Source organism: Schistocerca serialis, chromosome 1 (assembly GCF_023864345.2).
Source record: "Schistocerca serialis cubense isolate TAMUIC-IGC-003099 chromosome 1, iqSchSeri2.2, whole genome shotgun sequence".
Lineage (NCBI taxonomy): Eukaryota > Metazoa > Arthropoda > Insecta > Orthoptera > Acrididae > Schistocerca > Schistocerca serialis.
In genome coordinates, this window is record NC_064638.1 from 1,095,405,172 (window position 1) to 1,095,423,644 (window position 18,473).

Consider the following 18,473-nt stretch of genomic DNA (forward strand, 5'->3'; position numbering starts at 1 on the left):
ACATGTTGACCAAGTATCAAATGATTACGTTTATAGACGTCTGTCACATGTGGTTCCTGCCAGAATCAGTAGCCAGAGTAGCCGCCATTGTTGGAGATCACCGCTGCCACACGTCTCGGCATTGAGTCAAAGAGACGTTGGATGTGTTCCTGGGGTACAGCAGCCCAAGCAGCTTCCACACGTTGTCAAAGATCATCTGGTGTGGCAGCTGGGGATGTAATCTGGGTCACTCGTTGAGCAACCATGGACCACATGTTTTCTATCGGCGAAAGATCCGGAGAGCGAGCCGGCCAGGGAAGCACTTCAATCTGGTTATTGACGAAGAACCTTTGGACAATGCGTGCCACGTGTGGTCGCGCATTATCCTGTTGAAATATGGCTGTGGCCGAGCCCTGAAGGTAAGGAAGGACAACTGGCTCCAGCACCTCGGATATGTAGCGCCGGCTATTTAAAGTACCGGCAATGCGTACTAGAGGCGTGCGAGAGTAATATCCAATACCCCCCCCCCCCCCCATACCACAATACCCGGTGCAAGACCAGTGTGGCGGTGCATAATGCAGCTGTCCAGCATCCTCTCTCCACGGTGTCTCCACACTCGAATCCGACCATCGTGGTGCTGCAGACAGAAGCGTGCCTCGTCAGTAAAGACAACGTCATTCCATTCTGCCGTCCACATCCGTCTGTCATCACACCATTGGCGACGGAGACGTCTGTGGTTCTGCGTCAATGGTAGACGAAGCAATGGACGTCTTGCGGACAGACCACTCTGCTGTAAACGGCGTCGAATGGTACGCGCAGACACTGGATGATGCGTTACAGACGCAATGCGCTGTGCTATGGTTCGGGATGTCACTGAGCGATCCGTCACTGCCATGCGCACAATTTGCCTATCAGCACGTGCAGTGGTGCACCGAGGTGAATGCGATCGACCACGTCGGTCCGTCGTACCCTCCTGCATCCAACGGTCACATATCCGCATTACAGTTGTTTGATTTCGTCCAACACGACTAGCGATTTCTCTGTATGATAATCCACAATCTCGGTAAGCCACTATCCTTCCTCTGTCGAACTCGGATACTTGATCAAACGATGTTCGCTGTTGTCTACGAGGCATAACTGATCGTCTTGTGAAACAACCACAAGGTAAACACACGTGCCGAACGTACACTCGTCGAAATCGCCAAGCCTTAAATGGCGTTATGAGGTGGCGCCACAGGCGCGCGTGATGTGCGTCTGCACTGAAATTCTAATCAGTTGCATATCTCATCGCTGCAAACCCATGGTGTAAATTTCACTTGATTCGGATGCTTCCTTCAGGGTGTTGCATTTACGGTGGCCAGCAGTGTAAATTAGATAGGATAGTCGTAAATTGTTAGATATGTTCCAGGTACGCATTTTGCCATATAACATCTAAGTATATTTTCATGAGATTTATCAAATTTCTTCTATTGACGGACAGTTTCGATTTTGGGATTTCCATAACATTTTCCCCAGAATCAAACATGCCTGTAGTTATTTGTGCTACCCATCTTTGCCTACTCTGGATGCCTCCTGTTATTCCAACCTGACACGGCAACACCACTCTCAGGCAGTGCTATAGAAAGTCTGTACACATGTTTTGAAACAACATCTTACATAGACATTTGTAGTCTCACAGTAGCCTTGAATACAGAATGAGATGTAAAACTTTGAACATAGCTGCTAAGGTTCAGTGACCGTGTCGGAATTACATTAGAACAAATAAGCCCTCGGTCACAAATATTAAGTCAGAATTGACCAGGTCATAGCTGACGTTTTCTTACGTTACAAAATGTATCTCTGTTTAAAGCAGATAAATATGTAACTTCATCCTATTATTATTAGTGCTTACGTTATGCCTGAATCAGCTTCATCACAATGTCATGTGTCTAATTTTGGATGTACAGTAGCCTAGTTGTTTCTGCGGTTACTAGATGGCGCTCGTAGCAACACCATGTTTACTTGCCCACACTTTCTAACGTGGGCACCTCAGTCTTGTTGCAACCCTTGTTCACTCAAGTACGAGCAGCCCTTAGCGGCTCGCCATCTTATTTACAACTATTCATGACGTCGCCTTTCCGTCTTAGATTTTTTTAAAAATGTGACTTGTAAGTACTGCATCTCTTTCCAGTCAGTACAAACTGTAATTTTATTAATGTATTATATACCTAATATGTTTTAGAACAGTTAATTTAATTCTGAAGACGACGCTCGTAGTAGCGTCGAAACCTGGTCAATTTTGACTTAATATTTGTGACCGAGGGCTTACTTGTTCTAATATTACAGAATGAGATGGTTCATTGGTCTTTTTGTGATCACTTTGAGCGCATTTCTTTAGATGTGTCCTTTTCCACTTTTCTGTGAGTGTGCTACCATTGCGTTTCTAATGAACTTACAGTGGACTCCTGTCTTCCTTCACTCGCGTTCACTAAAAAGCTCCGAGCATTAAGACACCAAAAATAGTTATCACGCAGTATTAATACCACTGAGGTGACGTCCTGAGAACCTCCTCTCGGGGACGGCCGTGCGGGCGGATGGCAGGACTGAGAGAGAGTGCGCGAGGAGAAAGAAGAAGTTTATCCGCGAGTTCCGGCCAGATGAATCCGCGTCCCGCGGGGCCGCTAAGGCGCTTTAGCTGCTCGGGCCAATTACGCGCGTGCCGGAACGGGAAGCGGGGCCGCGGCGCCGGCCATTACGGGCCGGAAACGGCCTCGCGGATCGCTGCAGACGCTGAATTATGGAGGGCAGAGGGCGACGCGACAGAAAGCAGGTTGCCGGGGCCACCCACCGAGAACGCAACCGCTCTCGGCAATAATGCACCGGCAGCGCGCTTCGTGAGATACTCTCGATACCTTCTTCGACTTTCCTCTTCCCTCAGCGTCACCGAGCGAGGTGGCGCAGTGGTTAGCACACTGGACTCGCATTCGGGAGGACGACGGTTCAATCCCGTCTCCGGCCATCCTGGTTTAGGTTTTCCGTGATTTCCCTAAATCGCTTCAGGCAAATGCCGGGATGGTTCCTTTGAAAGGGCACGGCCGATTTCCTTCCCCATCCTTCCCTCACCCGAGCTTGCGCTCCGTCTCTAATGACCTCGTTGTCGACGGGACGATAAACACTAATCTCCTCCTCCTCCTCCCTCAGCGTCGACGGTGTGGAAAATACGCCGGTACCAGACGACATCTCTCAAGTTCTGTACCGAATATGCGTACCACTAGCGAGCGTTGATTCTTCTAAGACCTCACGAAACAAGTGGTGGAGTTGGGCCCAATAGATGAAGGTTCAGAATCAGAGGTTCAGTGTCATTATGGGAAACGAGGAGGAAACGGAAGAGGCGGTAATTTAATCAAAGACAACGGACCGACGTCGACAGAGTGTGTTCTAACACACAGATGAGCCAAAACGTTATGACCACCGCCCACCGCGTAGCATGTCATTTCTGGAAACTCAGAATCTACTCTGTAGGAATCAACATGGACTCGGGAAACAGCGATCGTGATTTATTTGTTCATGAGACCCAGAAAATATTAGATACAGGCTCCCAGGTAGATGCCATTTTCCTTGTCTTCCGGAAGGCGTTCTATCAGTTCCGCATTGTCGCCTGGTAAACAGAGTAAGAGCCTACGGAATATCAGATCAGCTGTGTGGCTGGATTGAAGAGTTTTTAGCAAACAGAACACAGCATGTTGTTCTCAATGGAGGGGCGTCTACGGACATTAGAGTAACCTCTGGCGTGCCACAGGGGAGTGTTATGGGACCATTGCTTTTCACAATATATATAAATGACCTAGTGGATAGTGTCGGAAGTTCCATGCGCATATTCGCGGATGATGCTGTAGTATACAGAGAAGTTGCAGCATTAGAAAATTGCAGCGAAATGCAGGAAGATCTGCAGCGGATAGGCACTTGGTGCAGGGAGTGGCAACTGACCCTTAACATAGACAAATGTAATGTATTGCGAATACATAGAAAGAAGGATCCTTTATTGTATGATTATATGATAGCGGAACGAACACTGGTAGCAGTTACTTCTGTAAAATATCTGGGAGTATGCGTACGGAACGATTTGAAGTGGAATGATCATATAAAATTAATTGTTGGTGAGGTGGGTGCCAGGTGAGATTCATTGGGAGAGCCCTTAGAAAATGTAGTCCATCAACAAAGGAGGTGGCTTACAAAACACTCGTTCGACCTACACATGAGTATTGCTCATCAGTGTAGGATCCGTACCAGGTCGGGTTGACAGAGGAGATAGAGAAGATCCAAAGAAGAGCGGCGTGTTTCGTCACAGGGTTATTTGGTAAGTGTGATAGCGCTACGGAGATGTTTATCAAACTCAAGTGGCAGACTCTGCAAGAGAGGCGCTCTGCATCGCGGTGTCCAGGTTTCCAGAGGGTGCGTTTCTGGATGAGGTATCGAATGTATTGCTTCCCCCTACTTATACCTCCCGAAGAGATCACGAATGTAAAATTAGAGAGATTCGAGCGGGTACGGAGGCTTTCCGGCAGTCATTCTTCCCGCGAACCATACGCGACTGGAACAGGAAATGAAGGTAATGACAGTGGCACGTTAAGTGCCCTCCGCCACACACCGTTGGGTGGCTTGCGGAGTATAAATGTTGATGTAGACTGAATGCAACCTGGTAGCGTTGTGGGCCGGCTAAGTGGAAAGGAAAGTGTATAAGATGAATGGGGAACCATTCTAGCTACGATATGGGCCGCAACTTGGGAAATCCATTGACATAAGTGACTTTGACGAAGGGCAGGTTGTTATGGTCTGGCGTACTGGAACAAGCATCTCGTAAATGGCGAAGCTGGTCAGCTGTTCCCGTGATACTGTCATAAGCACCCATGGACTGTGACTGAAAGGCCGTGAAACCACGAGGTGGTACCACAGTTTGCCGGCTGGTGTGGCCGTGCGGTTCTAGGCGCTTCAGTCTGGACCCGCGTGACCGCTGCGGTCGCAGGTTCGAATCCTGCCTCTGGCATGGATGTGTGTGATCTCCTTAGGTTAGTTCTAGGGGACTGATGACCACAGATGTTAAGTCCCATAGTGCTCAGAGCCATTTGCACCATTTTTTTTGGTACCACAGTTTTAGACGTCCACGTAGTATCACAGAAGGTGGAGGGCGGAGGATTGCCCACTCTGTAAAGAAGGATAAGCGGCCATCTGTGAGAAATCTGACAAAGTAGTGCAATCCTGGTGCAGGCACGTTTCAGAGCACACTGTTCAATGCACGTTGTTGAACATTGGCTCCACAGCAGAAGACCCTTACGTGTTCCCATGTTGACCCAACGACATCATCAAATACGAGTGCATTGGGCACGGGATCATCGAGATTAGACAGTGAATCAATGGAAACCTGTTGCCTTGTCGGATGAATGACGTTTCTTGTTAAATCAAGTCAGTGGTCTTGCCCTTGCAGGCGAGTGGCTTCTCGAAACACGCACCTTATCACAGGCGCAGGATGGTGGGACAGTGTATGTTATGGTGTATGGTGGACATTCACTGGACTCCCATGGTACTGAAGGCACCACTACAGCTGTGGGCTACACGACCGTTAATGTATATCATCTGTAACCCTTGATGTTTGATGTCTTCCTCAATCTTCCCCAACGGCGACGGTATCCCCCGTGTCACAAGATCAAGCGGTTCAAATGAAGGACTATAGGACTTAACATCTAAGGTCATCAGTCCCCTAGACTTATAACTACTTAATCCTAACTAACCTAAGGACATCACACACATCCATGCCCGAGGGAGGATTCGAACCTGCGACCATAGCAGCCTCGTGGTTCCGGACTGAAGCGCCTAGAGCCGCTCGGCCACAGCGGCCGGCCACAAGGTCAAAATCATGCTGGAGTGATCTAAGAAGCATGATAGTGAAATCACGTTTATATTTTGACCACCAAATCGCCATGATCTGCACCCAAAAGAGCACATTTGGCACTCTTTCTGGCTCCAGCTCTGCGCCATCGAAGCACCAACCCATAATTCACAGGAATTGTGTGACTGGTGCTTAGATATGTAGTACTACATTCGTTTGGAAAACTATCAAGAAATTCTGGAATCCAGGCTGCGCATAATAGTTGCTGTTTTACGTTCCAAGCGTGAACCAACAAGCTGTCAGCAGAAAAGCTCCAGCAAGCATGAGCGAAGACTGCCAGCGTATCCGTTCACACTATATGTATACCAGTAGTGGGGTCCGCATAACCCCTAGGCAAACATGGGCTGCATAGCCCCTACGCAAACACTTACTCGCTTTCATTGGTAAATCTGAACATTATTCGTGGCCTGGCTAGGGTAGTCTTACACTCCCAGTAGGAAGGAAGGAAGTTTAGAGTTTAACACCCTGTCATCAGCACAATCATTAGACATACAGTAGACGCTCGGACTACTAAACGATGGGGAAGGAAATAGGCCGTGCCATTTGCAAAGGAAAATCACGGAAAACTTAAGCCTGGATGGCTTGACAGGTATCTGAACTGTCGTCCTCTCGAATGCGAGTCCATTGTGCTAACCACCGCACCATCTCTCTCGCGAACACTCCCAGGGCTGAAACTAACTTCAGCAGTGAGACAGTTTTTTTCTGCAGGTGCTTCGCTGTGTGTCCCCAGGTATAGGATACGCAGTGGTCCTGATCGCCTTCTACGTGGACTTCTACTACAACGTCATCATCGCTTGGGCCCTACGCTACTTCTTCGCCTCCTTCACCAGCCTGCTGCCTTGGACCACTTGTGACAATGCCTGGAACACTCCCTACTGCCGACCAGTGAGTACTAGTAAACCACCAGTTCTTTAAAGAATCTAATTTACACGTATAAAACAGCTTCAGATTTCTGATTACTTTACAAACGAGTTAACGTATTAAACATTTGACGTTGAGCATGTAAAAGAGAAAAAGTTTAGTCAAGATTTGAAATTATGTTTATAATTTGTTCGAAGACGCTAAGTACTCTAATTATCAAGCACTTGATGCCTATACACTGGCTAAGTTCCAATCCGTTTTAAGGAAAACTAGTTTTTCACGCATCTCTTTGTTTATGATGTCATATCTTCTGACCTATCTGTCGTACAATGATATAATTTTGCAGTTAGATTCAGTAATATATGTGTACACTGTCTGTAAAATGTGTTGCGAATAGAGCTAGCAGTAAAATAATAATAAATCAAAACGTCGTCCCCAAAGCTGACGTTTGACTGCATAAACAGTGAAATTGTATTAACTGATAAACTTCTCTCCTTTCGTCGTTTTGTGGAAAGTGTCAAAGAGAAGACGTTTCGTAATGGTTTGAAATTAGGTGTTTAGGTGTTGGTATATTGGAAGGGAAGTCGCCAAATGCTGTCATTCTAAAATGTTTTATGAATAGAGTCCGAATATTTGCGTATCGTGAGATATGCTGTCTCAAAACGTATACACAGTTTCTAACTGTAATACTTGTCTTACTGTATTAAACCCGTAACACAAAATCATATCGCTTAATGAGTAGATTATTACAGCATTTTAAATTTTTAAATTTGGTCAATAGTTAGCCGAAATATTAAAAATCAAACTTTTTTTGCCCCTGGAAGCCATTAGTCAGACAGCCTGCAACTACGAGCAGTTACCGTGCCGCGTGTTGGTCACATCGTAATATGGATATACCCTTAAAGCTCAGTTTTTTATAGTAACAATCATCGTACGCAGAACTGGCTAGCTGTTCTTGTCGGTGCTGTTACATAAACCGGTTTGCTACATGCAACAGCGGTGTCGATACTCGAGTGGTGACATCAAAGTTGCACTGGAAAAACCACGATTCCGGTGGTAACTCATTTCATATTTGTGACACCATTGGCCATCCCCAGCACAAGTTAACGTCGTCCGACTGACAAGAGGCTGCATTTCGGAATATCGTCAGCCTAATTCTGACATTTTATTACCTCAAATAGATCACCTTCTTCCCTTGCCTCAACTGCTTTTCTGTGTCAATTTTTTCCAAGTAATACATTTCTTAATATAAGATGTTGTGTCTTATAGGCAAAAAAGTATTGTTTTCCTTTTTTATTAGTTTCTATGAGGTTTCTTCGCTCAAAATATATTCATTGGATTTCCTTTCTGCCCCGTTGGTCCCTGTTAGCGTCCTCCAAAGCCACATTTTCGTCGGTACTAAACGCTTTCTGTTTTCCTTCGACATCGCGTAGCTTTTACAGCGGTGTTGGAGCACACTCAAGATGATTTCATTTTGAGGTTGTTTTTTTTTGCCATTCTTCCGCACTTAACGTTTTGTGAACAGAATGAGATTTTCACTCTGTAGCGAAGTGTGCGTTGATATGAAATTCCTGGCAGATTAAAACTGTGTGTCGGATCGAGACTCGAACACAGGACCTTTGCCTTTCGCGAGCAAGTGCTGCACCATCTGAGCTACCCAAGCACGAGTCTCGGTCCGGCACTCAGTTTTAATCCACCAGGAAGTTTCTTAACGTTTGGTTCTCGAATAAGTCTCTCATTTCCTTGAAAGCACGCTTTGCTGTTATAATTCTTTTTCTGAGTTCCATTTAGCGTCTTCTTCCTTCTGTAATTCAGACGTGTTAAAAGCAAAATTTATTACTTGTTATTATTCTGTTACTTCCGCTTTTGATGTAAATGTTCTTCTCATCCTTACTTTTTCAGCTTTGTTACTAATTTAGATAGTCTGTTATGTGTACGTTTTTCACCCTCAATTGTTAGGGTAACATTATCCACAAGTCTTATGTGATGAATGGGAATCTGTTCACGCTATCCCTTTTTTTTTAAGATTTTTATAGCTTTTCCGGTGACAATGAACAACCTTGTCTTACCTCTCCTTTAATTTTGGCACTATGCTCTCCAAGTTTTTAATCTGTGTTCTCATGCTGCGGTATTTGCATATGTTTATGCAATGGCTTTCACCTTTCCCATCTAGGTGTGTAACTCTCGATATCATGAAGAGTCTCTTCCACTTAGCGCTGTGAACAGCCTTTTCTAGATCAATGAAGGCTACACAAATCCTCTTCTCCTTCATCGTCCCGTAAAGTACAGGGTCTCCTTCTTTAGGATTTGGAATTTTTTAAAATTTTGTTGTAAAATTTTTGATAGGATGCCCTCAATGGTGCCACAGTCGTCAAGGTAAGCTAAAGTAGGAAAATCGGTGCGATATCTGTCTGTGAATCATGTAAACTTTGTTCTGTGTCTTATCATGTTTTAATGATTTGTGTATCATATTCTCAGAGGCGGAATTAGGGATCAGCACAGAATTTCTCTAAACGAGCGTGATAAATCGCATAAAACCACACTCATAGAGTGGCCGGCGGACCAGCTCACGTAGATAATCTGCCGCGCCTCTGCATCGCCCCTGCCTCGCTAGCTAGCAAGCTACGCCTTAAAATACACTGAACGAGTAGGTAATGAAGGTTACGTAAGTATCCTAGTTTAACTCTAGCTTGCTAGCAACTTTTGAGTTTCATGATGGCCTATTTCTAGTTATTTTTGCAGCCTGTGTAATTAGGCTTCTCATTCTGTAGTTATAGCTGTCTACTGTAGCCCCATTTCATGAAAACTATTGTCTTCCCTTCTATAAAATAATTCGGAGGGGCCCGCATTCATAACAGCACTTTATAATTTTGAAAAGTTGTTCTATAATTTTTCCTCCATAATTCTGCCAGAGGTCAGCTGGAAGCTCCTCTGAACGTGGAGGTTTCCTTGGTCTTCAGTACTGCTTTAAATTGATCTTCTATTTATATGTATTATTATACCATCGTGATGTCTTTCTTTTATAACGTTCTGCAAAATACTTCTTGAATCTGGTTACTGTTTCATCCGGATTCATTGGTAGACTTCCTAGTTTATGTCTGACAACACATTTCCTTGTTTTGAAATGTAACTTTTAAATCTGTGTGTATGATTAGTTGATTACGTATCCGGGTGTCTTTCCATATCCCAGCATATACCATTTATCCACAGTTCTCCAGCTTCTCTGCAGTATTGTGTATTTACCTTTCTTATTAATGTGTTTATTACCTTCCATGTAGTTTTTCTGAATTTAATCTCTTCCTCATAATGCTTAACGTACTGTCAAGCATCCACAGTTTCCCATTTGTTTTTCCCAGTATATCGTCATCTGTTCTTCCTAAAAGCCCTTTATTTTATTCCAAGATGTTAAGGTGTTACTGCTATTGTTTAGGATGTAGATACGAGTGCCATAAAACACGTTACAGAATGATTTACTGGGAACAGCTTGTAACTTAAATTTGAAGCAGTCAGTTTTCAACATTAGAATAAGAATAAATTACAGTTCTAAACAAAAAATCTCGTTACTGTTTTATTTTATTTATTAGAATTTATTAAAATACGAATGAGGTAATTTTTGCCAGGTGGACAAATATTTCATTTGTTGTTATTTGTAATCGTAACCAATATGAGTACGTGAAAATGTGAGCATTTTATGTTCAATGGCCGGCTGGGGTGGCCGAGCGGTTCTAGGCGCTACAGTCTAGAACCGCGTGACCGCTACGGTCGCAGGTTCGAATCCTGCCTCGGGCATGAATGTGTGTGATGTCCTTAGGTTAGTTAGGTTTAAGTAGGGCTAAGTTCTACGGGACTGATGACCTCAGCAGTTAACTCCCATAGTGCTCAGAGCCATCTGAACCATTTTTTTATGTTCAATGATAAAATCCCAGCAATCATAATAACTAAATGATATAGCATATTCTTGTATTTTTCTGCTACCAGTCTTTCGCTCATGCATACAAATGTTACTTAAAGATAAAATGTCTTAGTTTAAATTAACCTGAAACTGTTTTGATCACTTGTGCTGCTGCTAGAAAGATTACTGGGGTATTCGGGGACAGGGGGAGGGCAGTGGGTAGCCAGAAATCGATGTCCTATGTAGTCTTCTGCTGGTGTGGAACTATGCTTCGTCGTTGTGACTGTTACCACAGCCTGTGCACCGTAATAATCGTGTGATATAGTGGCGTCCTTTACAAAAATAACGTCCTTTAAAAGAAATTTTAGGTATGTCGGTCGTCCACTTACGACTTTGCCGCCCCAAAGCTTCATATACATTGTTGGTACACTGACAGACCTGTTCTTCACTTTTACACTGCTTATTTTAGCACAGTTTTATAATGCATTCTTACTGCTCAACGTTTCTCCATAGATGTAAGCAGACTGCGTTAAATGCAATACAGTGGCCTTGTGGCACGTGGATACGTGTCGACTATCGTTTGTTTCATAAACATTCGCGATACTGACGGTCTGGTAGTCCCACTACTTGAAAAAATACCTCCATGATAGAGGCAGGCGACCATTCAGATATGACACAACTTGGAAATATGGAAAAGTCTTGATTGCACAATTAATTATCATACTTTTTTCTTAGTCGATAGTATTCTAACTGGTTTGATGCAGAACACCACAATTTCCTCTCCTCTCCTAAGGAATTCAGCGTTGAGCGTTTCAAAATTTCACCATCAGACAGACGCTGTTGAATAAAGTGTACAAAGAAATTAATGATGACAAATATATATATATATATATATATATATATATATATATATTATATATATATACTAACGTAAGCGATGTAATATATTAAAAGATATCTTTGTATAAAAAGAAAAAAAAATTGAAACTTTTTGACAAATTAAAACTCTGTGCCGGACTGAGACTCGAACTCGGGACCTTTCCTTTCGTGGGCAAGTACTCTACCATCTGAGCTACCCAAACATGACTCACGCCCCCTCCTCACAGCTTTACTTCTGCCAGTACCTCGTCTCCTACTTTCCAAACTTTACATAAGCTCTCCTGCGAACCTTGCAGAACTAGCACTCTTGTAAGAAAGGAGTAGCTCAGATGGTAGAGCACTTGCCCGCAAAAGGCAAAGGTCCCGAGCTCGAGTCTCGGTCCGGTACACAGTTTTAATTTGCCAGGAAGTTTCATATCAGCGCACACTCCGCTGCAGGGTGAAAACCTCATTCTGGAAACATCCGCAATATCCTTTCTTTCAGGAGTGCTAGTTCTGCAAGGTTCGCAGAAGAGCTTCTGTAAAGTTAGGAAAGTAGGAGACGAGGCACTGGCAGAAGTAAAGCTATGAGGACAGGGTGTGAGTCGTGCTTGGGTAGCTCACATGGTAGAGCACATGCCCGCGAAAGGCAAAGGTACCGAGTCCGAGTCTTGGTCCGCTAAACAGTTTTAATTTGCTACGAAGTTTCATATCAGCGCACACTCAGCTGCAGAGTGAAAATCTCATTCAAGAAAAACTTTTGTTGACAATCGATATTTTGTTATACATCGTGGACGGCTTGACGATATCTTATGCTATTTTTAAGGAGAAGAAACTCATATGTTGACGGTAGAAAAAATTTACATAGCGTGAAATGTGCATTGTTGGGGAACTACATGTACAATGTAACAGATATACTCGTTAGTCATTGATTTTAACAGAAGACGTGTTTTCAGCCATTAACTGGTATAGTATAAAGTACATGTAAAACCGATATAAATTGCAAAATAAAGATAAAGTATAACTGGTAAAGGATTGAGTTTGTAATCATCACAAGCTAGAACGTTACATGATTATGACCAAATATACTCACATTACAGTAATCAAACATATAATTAATTACATACAGCAGAACCATTTAGGTTAGCCTAGATGAGTAGCAACAACTTGAGATAAAGTAGAAGCTGATATTAACATTAAAATTTTATTAAAACAGCTTAAGGATACAGGGTAATTTTCCAGTTCAATATTATGTAAAAAATCAACATCTATTTCTTTCAGTCACTGTTTATAATGTATTTTACAGATTTTTGGTTGATATCATGTAATGCAGCACACTTTCTAAACAAATTAGAAGTATTCTGAATGTTTTTTGAACCTGCTTAGGGTTATTAAAACATTACAAAGAAATTGATGCAGTTTTTTTCCAAAATGCTTCCTCAAATTGAGGTACCATTTAATCCAATGTTATACATTTGAAGGAGACCAAATTTTTACCAGATATGCATGACATGATGACTGAGGTACTAGACCTATTTAATCCCACATATCATGTATATTACAAGGACAAAAAAATGTCACATCTTACGTCTTAATTTTTATAATTTTTTCCTAATAAAAATGTTATTTTTTCTATAATTTTGTTGATTCTGCAACAAAGCTTAGGTCTGCTACACAAGTACGGACTATTGAAAGTTACATAAAAAAATAGAGCAATGTTTTATAAACTTTAGGAAATATTTGTACCTGAATTCTGAAAAATACAACTTGCGGGAAATTGCGAATAAAGATATGAGTCCAATTGAACTGTGCCTCAGAACATTCCTGGAGCATAGTCTTCATCCTGCAGCATTTATTCATCTTCAAGCTTCCTCTTGGCGTTCCTTTTAGCACTTCTTGCTTCTTTGGTAACTTGAAGAGCGAATCTTTCAGCTTCATGCACCTGTCGTTTGTCACACGCAAGCAATAGATCTTCCATATTAGAGCCACATTTTATGCCTAAATTTCTCAGGACTTCCAACCTTCCTATCAGTCTATCATGGCAACATATCACTGGATCTAGTACACCAGCTTTTAATGTATTTAGTTCTACAAAAACATTCTTGGGTAATCTTTCCCATATGCAATGATTCAAACTTTAATTTGTATTCTGAGTGCCCCCATGAAGACATTAACTAAGCAAAAAAGGGTCACTCAGGTCTCTAAAAACTGGTTTTATTTCATTCATAACAGGTTCAGGAAGAGAATGCTTATGATGGTGTATTTGACCACTTTCTTTTGCTTTTTGGTAACCACACCAAGAATCCGCTCTTTTAAGACAAAGTCCGTGAACAGGGTGGTCACCTGTGGACAACTTATGAAAGTAGGTGACCTATACAGCTTTTCTCATTACTGTAACGTCATTCAGAGATGAAGTTCGTTTAATAGCCAGTCCATAATAATTCTGAAGAAGGTCTATTTCAGTTTCTGTTAATCTGCCTCGGCCAGACAGAGATTTTCCAGCAGATAGCAACTTTTCTTTCATTTCTCTTCGTCGCTTCCTAAATCTAGCACCCATCCTCTTTTGCACATGTCAACAACACTCCAGTTTTATTAACAAGGTATCACCATAAACATTGAACTCATTAGCTTTATTCAAAGCTTTAGAGTTCCCATCGCCTAGGTACTTCGTATATCTAACTTTATAAACTGGCACCGACTTCTGAACTGTTTTTAGAGCTCCATCACATTCCATACCTCCACTTTAATCATCATAATTCTTAGAACACTGGTCTTCAATGTGTCCTTCAGTGTTACCATGGCAGGTGTGGCAGCACTTACATAAGCACTCAACATCAACAACTTTTCCATTCTCCAGAGAAGTAGCACTTATATTGGACAGACAGTGCGCACCATCGAAGATCGTTGCCGAGAACATTAGAGGCACACTCGACTTGGGTACCCCAACACGTCGGCTGTCGCAGAGCACTATTTGTCCGAAAAATCACGAAATGGGCTGCCAACATACCAGGGTCTGGGCACAGACATCTAAATATTGGGACAGCGTCGTTAGAGAGGCTATCGAAATTCGTACCAGTGTCGAACTCATCAACCGAGATTGTGGCCACAACCTCAGCAGGGCACGGGAACCAGCATTGAGTCTAATTAAAAAGACGATCAGCAAAGGAAACGAACGGACGACTAGGGAGGACGAGGCAATTACACCGACGCCACCACAGACGCCGACGCCAGCGTCTCACCGACCACTGACGTGCGGGCGCAGACCGCGGAGAGAACGCCTCACGAGGGGAGGGGATTTAAGACGGCCGCCAGCCCTCAGGAGTTCAGTTCGTCAGCGCACCTGACGATGGCGACATGTCTGATCGCCGAAATATTGTGCCCGTTGGACACTATGGACCGGCAGTCCACCCGTGGTCTCTTCGAGCAATACATAACTTGTGTTTACAACAAGCCGTCGCAAGCGATGGGCGACATGCAGTAAGTCAGAGTCCTTTGCTATATACAATGTTCATGCAAGTTTGTCACACAGTTTGTGGATCACTAATAACTACAATCGTAGCACTCTCTGCTACGCCTGTCCGAATACTGAGCGGCTGAGGTTGCAGGAGCGGCGCTTCTGGTAGAGGGCGCTCTTGCCGTGGTGCGGTCCTAATCAGCGCACCATTGGGCAACGTCCTTTCACCGCCTTCTTTGCTCTTGCTATCTTCGTCTTCGTCCCGGCGCTTATGGCTACGCCAGAACAATCTTCTAACAAAGAAACAGCACTCAAATGTGATTTCTTAATGATAAATCCGATGCATTATTTTCCTTGTGTACGGAACGTAGATGGCGTTATTCCCATCGACTTTCTGCAATTGCCCTGAATAGCTGATCACATGCATATCGAAGGATGTAATACGCTTAATGTCAATATTACACGTGTTGAATACTGTCTGCGTGGCGTTGAAATTTTAGACACCAGCAAAGTAGCTAGAAAACTGCAATCAACATTTGAAAAATTTCCCTGTCCTCCATTGCCCCTGATGAAGAGGTCTGGGACAACCTAATTCGCCACCTTCACTGTGTTATTCCTCTGATAGGCATCCTTCCACAGTTGTGGAAAATACTGCAGATGGAATGGCTCCAGTCTCTCAATGGGACCCATTATGGACTCGGCGAATCACTTATAGCTCTGCTGGCTGCTGTGCGTGACGCATATGGCGTTTCCTTGAAATACTAGCATGTGGTCTAATACTAGGACTGCAAAGTAGAGATGCTGCCCAGTGCAGTGAAATGACGGCGCCTGTGCCCACAGCTGGACCTGAACGCGCTGCCCGAGCACAACTCCAGCCACGCCCTGCCTTTCCGAGAGGACGCCGCAGATTCCAGCAACGGCAGCGCGACCATCACCGGCATTAGGTACACCTCCGCCGCATCTGAGTACTTCAAGTGAGTATCCAGCAACCTCGCAGACGTACTATACACGGCGAAATGCATGTTATTTTCGCTACTAGTACACGTAATCCGTTGCAGAACCTCTGGTAGTAGTGTTCTAAAATCGTAGTTGTAAACAACAGTGACGACGAAAATTTAAGTCTGGCATGAAGGCAGGCTAAGACAGACAAACTGTTACACAAATTGAAAGACACAATAGAACATAGACAGTCAAGCCACGAAACACCGACGATAAGTAAATGGGCGGAAGAAAAAAAATCTGTTACAATGAGCCCAGTTTCTCACACAATACCCATGGATGATACACCATCCGATCAAAAGTATACAAAAAACCCCATGTGATGCATAACTGACCACTAAATGTCAGAAGAGGTGAGCCCACCAGTATAAAAAGAGGCCAGGAGCATTGTGTTATCAGAAGAGAAGCAGTAACAGCCAAATGGGTCGATAAGGAGAACTCACTGACTTCGTACGTGGACTAGTCTTTGGATGTCTACATCATCGTTCATAATCCACAAGCCTCCGTATGGCGCAAGTCGGAGGGTACCTTATACCTCTGATAATCCTTTCCTTTCCTGTTTCACTCGCAAATACAGCGAGACAAAAACAACTGTCCATATGTTCTGACCGCCAATTCGCAGTTTTTCACAAAACACATCTTTTATTGATATAAGCTCACAAGGTTGACGATTGAACAACAAACGAAAGGTAACAATATCGATGTCAGTAAAAGTCTCCTAATGGAGGCAAACAAAAGTGCACTTCTAATTTTACACAAAGGTTCGTGCTAACACACACACACACACACACACACACACACACACACACACACACACACACACTAGTAACAGTCCAATACAGAGACGAAGACGTAATCTTCAACGGTCGCAGTACAGGAGGTCGGCATCCGGCGTGAACTGAACTTTGGGGCTGGTTCTAACCCCTAAATATCTGTCTCCAGCCAATCAGGTTTTGGCGTAGTGATACTTCCTGCAGGCCGTGGCTCGAGCTCCCCCTGCAGGAAGTAGTGCTCGGAATGTCTGTTTCCATTATCTTGTATGTAAATAGTCGTTGCTTAGCATGGTGCTTTTGTTATGCCTTGGCAATAGACAACCTCGTCCTCTGTAGCGTAATACGGGTTGCCAGCCCTCAGGGTCTACCTAGGCTCTGACATAACAATATTCTTCTTCAAGAACCCGAATTTCTGTTATCTTCGTGGTCCTCGAAATCTACTTTGGTGGCAGTAGACCCGTCTGCAGACAATTTCCTGGCAAAGGTCCCGAGTTCGAGTCTCGGTCGGGCACACAGTTTTAATCTGCCAGGAAGTTTCATATCAGCGCACACTCCGCTGCAGAGTGAAAATCTCATTCTGGAAACATCCCCCAGGCTGTGGCTAAGCCATGTCTCCGCTATATCCTTTCTTTCAGGAGTGCTAGTTCTGCAAAGTTCACGGGAGAGCTTCTGTAAAGTTTGGAAGGTAGGAGACGAGATACTGCCAGAAGTAAAGCTGTGGGTACCGGCCGTGAGTCGTGCTTCGGTAGCTCAGTTGGTAGAGCACTTGCCCGCGGAAGGCAAAGGTCCCGAGTTCGAGTCTCGGTCGGGCACACAGTTTTAATCTGTCAGGAAGTTTCATATCAGCGCACACTCCGCTGCAGAGTGAAAATCTCATTCTGGAATTTCTGTATGGTGCGAAAGGTGGCAATTGGCACTAAAGAAAGAAAAGTGCGAGGTCATCCACATGGATACTAAAAGAAATCGGATAAATTTTGGGTATACGATAAATCTCACGAATCTGAGGGCTTTCATTTGGACTAAATACCTAGGAATTACAATTACGAGCAACTTAAATTGGAAAGACCACATAGATAATATTTGGGGAAGGCAAAACGAAGACTGCGCTTTGTTGACAGAACACTTAGAAGATGAGACAAACCCACTAAAGAGACAGCCTACACTACACTTGTGCGTCCTCTGCTGGAATATTGCTGCGCGGTGTGGGATCCTTACCAGGTAGGTTTGTCGGAGGACATCGAAAAAGTGCAAAGTAGGGCAGCTCGTTTCGTGTTATGGCGCAATAGGGGTGACAGTGTCACTGAAATGATACGCGAGTTGGGGTGGCAGTCACTGAAACAAAGGCGGTTGTCTTAGCGGCGAGATCTATTTACGAAATTTCAATCACCAACTTTCTCTTCCGGATGCGTAAATATTTTGTTGACATCCACCTGCGTAGAGAGAAATGATCATCATAATAGCCGGTCGGAGTGGCCGAGCGGTTCTAGGCGCTTCAGTTTGGAACCGCTACGGTCGCAGGTTCGAATCCTGCCTCGGGCATGGATGTGTGGGATGTCCTTAGATTAGTTATGTTCAAGTAGTTCTAAGTTCTAGTGGACTGACGACCTCAGATGTTAAGGCCCATAGTGCTCAGAGCCATTTGAACCATTCAAATTTGGCGCCAAACTCACTGGTGAACATATGAACACTGACTGGGCTGGAACACGCAATAACCACCATTACAATGTGCTTTGG

At 43.9% G+C, this 18,473-nt stretch overlaps 1 protein-coding gene and 1 non-coding gene across 3 annotated transcripts in view; both read left to right on the forward strand.

The window, feature by feature from the left end:
- Positions 1-18,473, forward strand: part of LOC126416224 (sodium-dependent dopamine transporter) — a 558,982-nt gene that overhangs the window by 407,452 nt on the left and 133,057 nt on the right. For both annotated transcript variants that reach the window (XM_050083832.1, XM_050083839.1), the window contains exons 4-5: positions 6,633-6,787; positions 15,808-15,941. In XM_050083832.1, the coding sequence (XP_049939789.1) occupies positions 6,633-6,787; positions 15,808-15,941 (289 nt within the window). The remainder of the gene's footprint in view (positions 1-6,632; positions 6,788-15,807; positions 15,942-18,473) is intronic.
- Positions 17,478-17,552, forward strand: Trnap-cgg (transfer RNA proline (anticodon CGG)). The gene has a single exon. It is a non-coding gene; the product is annotated as a tRNA-Pro (tRNA).